The sequence below is a fragment of the Manis javanica genome, chromosome X (assembly GCF_040802235.1).
Source record: "Manis javanica isolate MJ-LG chromosome X, MJ_LKY, whole genome shotgun sequence".
In the NCBI taxonomy this organism is placed as follows: domain Eukaryota; kingdom Metazoa; phylum Chordata; class Mammalia; order Pholidota; family Manidae; genus Manis; species Manis javanica.
This window is the reverse complement of record NC_133174.1, coordinates 121,960,224-121,963,551: the sequence shown is the minus strand read 5'-3', so window position 1 is coordinate 121,963,551 and position 3,328 is coordinate 121,960,224. Positions and strand designations below refer to the sequence as shown.

Here is a 3,328-nt window from a genome sequence, read left to right as displayed (position 1 = left end):
ACTGTCCTTGAAGGATTTACAGTCTTACTGAAAAGATAGGGAGCATACATAAAACAAAGAGCAGTGCATGCTACTTGTCAAACTGAAGGGGAATTAATAATTTCTCAGGGGAAGAAATGACATAAACAGGACAGTCAGGGAAAGTTCCAAGAGAAGGTAGAACTTGAATTGGATCTTAAAGGAAAAAATACAAGGTGGATCTAGCCAAGTAAGGGACTTCTGATCTTCTGATCATTTGTGTTTGTTCATATGTTCTACCAAAATCTTTGCACGTCTTTACTTTATGTTGTTTCTTATTAATTATGTATTATTCTTAAAATCAAAGTAAATAGAATATTGAGATTTTATATTCAAAGTCTCTTTATAGGCAGTGCTTTTAAGAACTACATAGTCTATAAACAATGTAAAAATAAAAATTCTAAGCAATTTAAACACCTAGGCCACCCGACTGTAACATCTTTGAGGTGAGAAGTTGTATCTACATTGTTCACTATCCTATTTCCAGTCCCTGGCACAATGTCTGGATGGTATTATGCCCTCAAAACATATTTTTGATTCAATAAATGAATGCATGTATTATCTCCCTTATCAGAACAGAGATTTTGCTTTCCCTCTCTCTTGAAATGTAGCTTAAAAATACCAGTTGACAATGTTAGGCAGTTGGTAACAGATACAGAAATAAGAAACAAAAGGACAAGTGAGACCAGCAAGACAAATTCAGGCACAAGGAGGATCTGAGAGGTAAACCGAAAGCTGTAAATGCGAGAGAAAACTCAACTTAGGGAAGAGTGTCTCGAGGCAAGCTACATGTCTCATAAACTGCTGTAAGTGCTTAATGCACATTTCTTCAAAACTAGTCCTCTAGTAGATTTCCATATATTTTATTAGATTCTACTTTTATCTTTTAAATTCCAGGCCAAGCAGAGGTGCAGTACTATTATTAGACATTTAACACAGTCAGCCTCGTAACTGGAAGTCTTCCCTGGGTGCTGAAGCAATCAAAGTGGCCCCTTCATTTAGGGAGTTCCCCCATGTTTATGGGAGAAACACAGTTACCACCCATCCTCCAACCCCAAGATCTCCCAGTCTGATTTATAAACATGCACACACACAGAGAGCGAGCAAGAGAGAGAGAGAGAGAGAGGAAACTGAGCAGAAGTAAAGCACCCCTGTGAATTTTTGGGGATTGAATTTTTGGGGATATTTTATGCAACAATTACTTATTATCTATCCCAGAATTGTTCCCCTCCCATCAACTAGGAAGTGCTCCTCCCCTCTTGCAGTGTAAATATGGTCACAAAAAACTAGATCATTTCAAGGACACCAAGACAAATCTACCCACTCTTCCCCCAGATCAGCTAAATAGATGATTTGGAGATGAACCAGCATTTCAGGTTATAAAGACGATCATCTATTCTATGTCTTCCCAGTCAGACTGGGGGTTCCCTGAGGATGAGGACAATACCTTGACCTTCAGACTGCCATCATTTTTGCTGACTGAATGGAGCTCATCACTGTAGTATCAAATCTTCAGCTTCCTCAGGGCCTCCTTGACATCTTTGTTTTTGAGGCTGTAGATAAGGGGGTTACACATGGGAGTGACAACAGTATAGAGTACAGAGAAGGTTTTGTTGAGAACTGGCACCTGGCCAGCCAAGGGCACAGCATAGACTAGGATCAAGGTCCCATAAAACAAAGTCACAACCAGTAGATGAGAGGAACAAGTAGAGAATGCCTTCTGCCTACCAGTCATGGAAGGTATATGCATGACTGTGGAAAGAATCCTCCAGTAGGATGCTAGGGTTAGTCCAAAGGGAGCCAGGGTCACCAGTGCTGTTAGACTCATGCAGACTAGGTTGACTAGATAGGGATCTGAGCAGGAGAGCTTCTGCAGAGGTTTCAGGTCACAGAAGAAGTGATCAATCTCATTACCACCACAGAAAGTCAAGCTGGATACCATAGCAGCCTGGAATACAGCTGCTACTGTGAAGCCACTAACCCATGAGCCAATTACGAGCCCCACACTTATGGTCCCACGCATTAGTGTTGGATAGTGCAAGGGCCGGCAGACAGCCAAGTATCGGTCATATGACATCACGGTCAGAAGATAACATTCAGTGCTGCCCAGGGCCCCAAAGAAGTAGAGCTGAATAACACAACCTACCATGGAGATCACTCTGTTCTCTCTCAGCAAGTCCACCATCATCCTGGGCATAATGTTGGATGTATAACAGACCTCCAGACAAGAGAGGTTTGCCAGAAAGAAGTACATTGGTGTCTGGAGTCCTCGCTGAGTGCTCACCAGAACCATGAGGAGTAGATTCCCAGAAATGGTTGCTAAGTAGACAATGCTAAAAACCAGAAAGAGCAAGGGACCCAGTTCTTTGAGGTCTCCAAATCCCAGTATGATAAATTCAGTCACCATCACAGTGGTATTTCCTGGCCATTCAGAAGTTAGAAGTTCCCGGGGAAGTGTTGGTTTCTCCATCATGTTATGTCAGATCACTTTTCCACTTAGGTTTCCTGCTTAGTCCAATTCTCTCAGTGGTTAGAGCTCTGCACTGAGGAGGGCATTTCGTGACGACTGGTCCTCATTGTGGCCAGTTAAAATTGCCCTAAAAAAAACTGTCTTATAGAAATCAGTTGAACCTGCCACCCTGTCAGGGTATGGAATAGGGATGAGGAAACTTAATGGGAGAGGGAATGGCTCCGTGAAAATCTATCTCCATCCCTAAGGGAATGGCCCTTAGTACAACCACACTGGAATTGAGTACAAATCCCCAAATTCACATTCGAAGGAGATGTGTAGAGCCAATACTTGGCATCTTTTGTGCCATTTTGGACAGAAGAAATTCCCAAGGGAAGTCCTTACTAAATGTTGACAATTCAAAGAAATGGCAGGCCAGATAGCACATCACATTTATGATCTTCTTTATCAGAGCATGAAGTGGGAACTTCAGCAGAATATCATTCCATTCATGTTACTGGGCCATCCATGCTTATTTAGTAGCAACATCTCTGAGAGAGTAGAATGGTAGTTGCTGGAAAGACAGTAGATTCTGGGAAATCATGTGTACATTCTAAAATGGAATCAAGAACTGGATGTTATACTTCTGGGGAGAAAGCCCAGTAGCAGATATCAGAAACTGGTGGTTAGATTCATGTATACACATCTGAGTAAACACACACACACACACACACACACATTCATCTAGATCTACAGTCAGGGTGTGGCTATAAATAGTCACACGTGCTATCATCTTTGCCATCACTTTTTAAATTTGGTTTTCCCAGAGCAGTCTTCTAGAAGTGAAATATTTGCTCCATG

The 3,328-nt window shown here is 41.8% G+C and overlaps 1 protein-coding gene across 1 annotated transcript; it reads right to left on the bottom strand.

The window, feature by feature from the left end:
- Positions 1–1,522: 1,522 nt before the first annotated feature.
- On the bottom strand, positions 1,523–2,491 carry LOC108394881 (olfactory receptor 11A1-like). Its single transcript, XM_017656720.3, has one exon. The coding sequence runs from the start codon at positions 2,489–2,491 to the stop codon at positions 1,523–1,525; it is 969 nt and encodes a 322-aa protein (XP_017512209.3).
- Between the last annotated feature and the right edge of the window lie 837 nt (positions 2,492–3,328).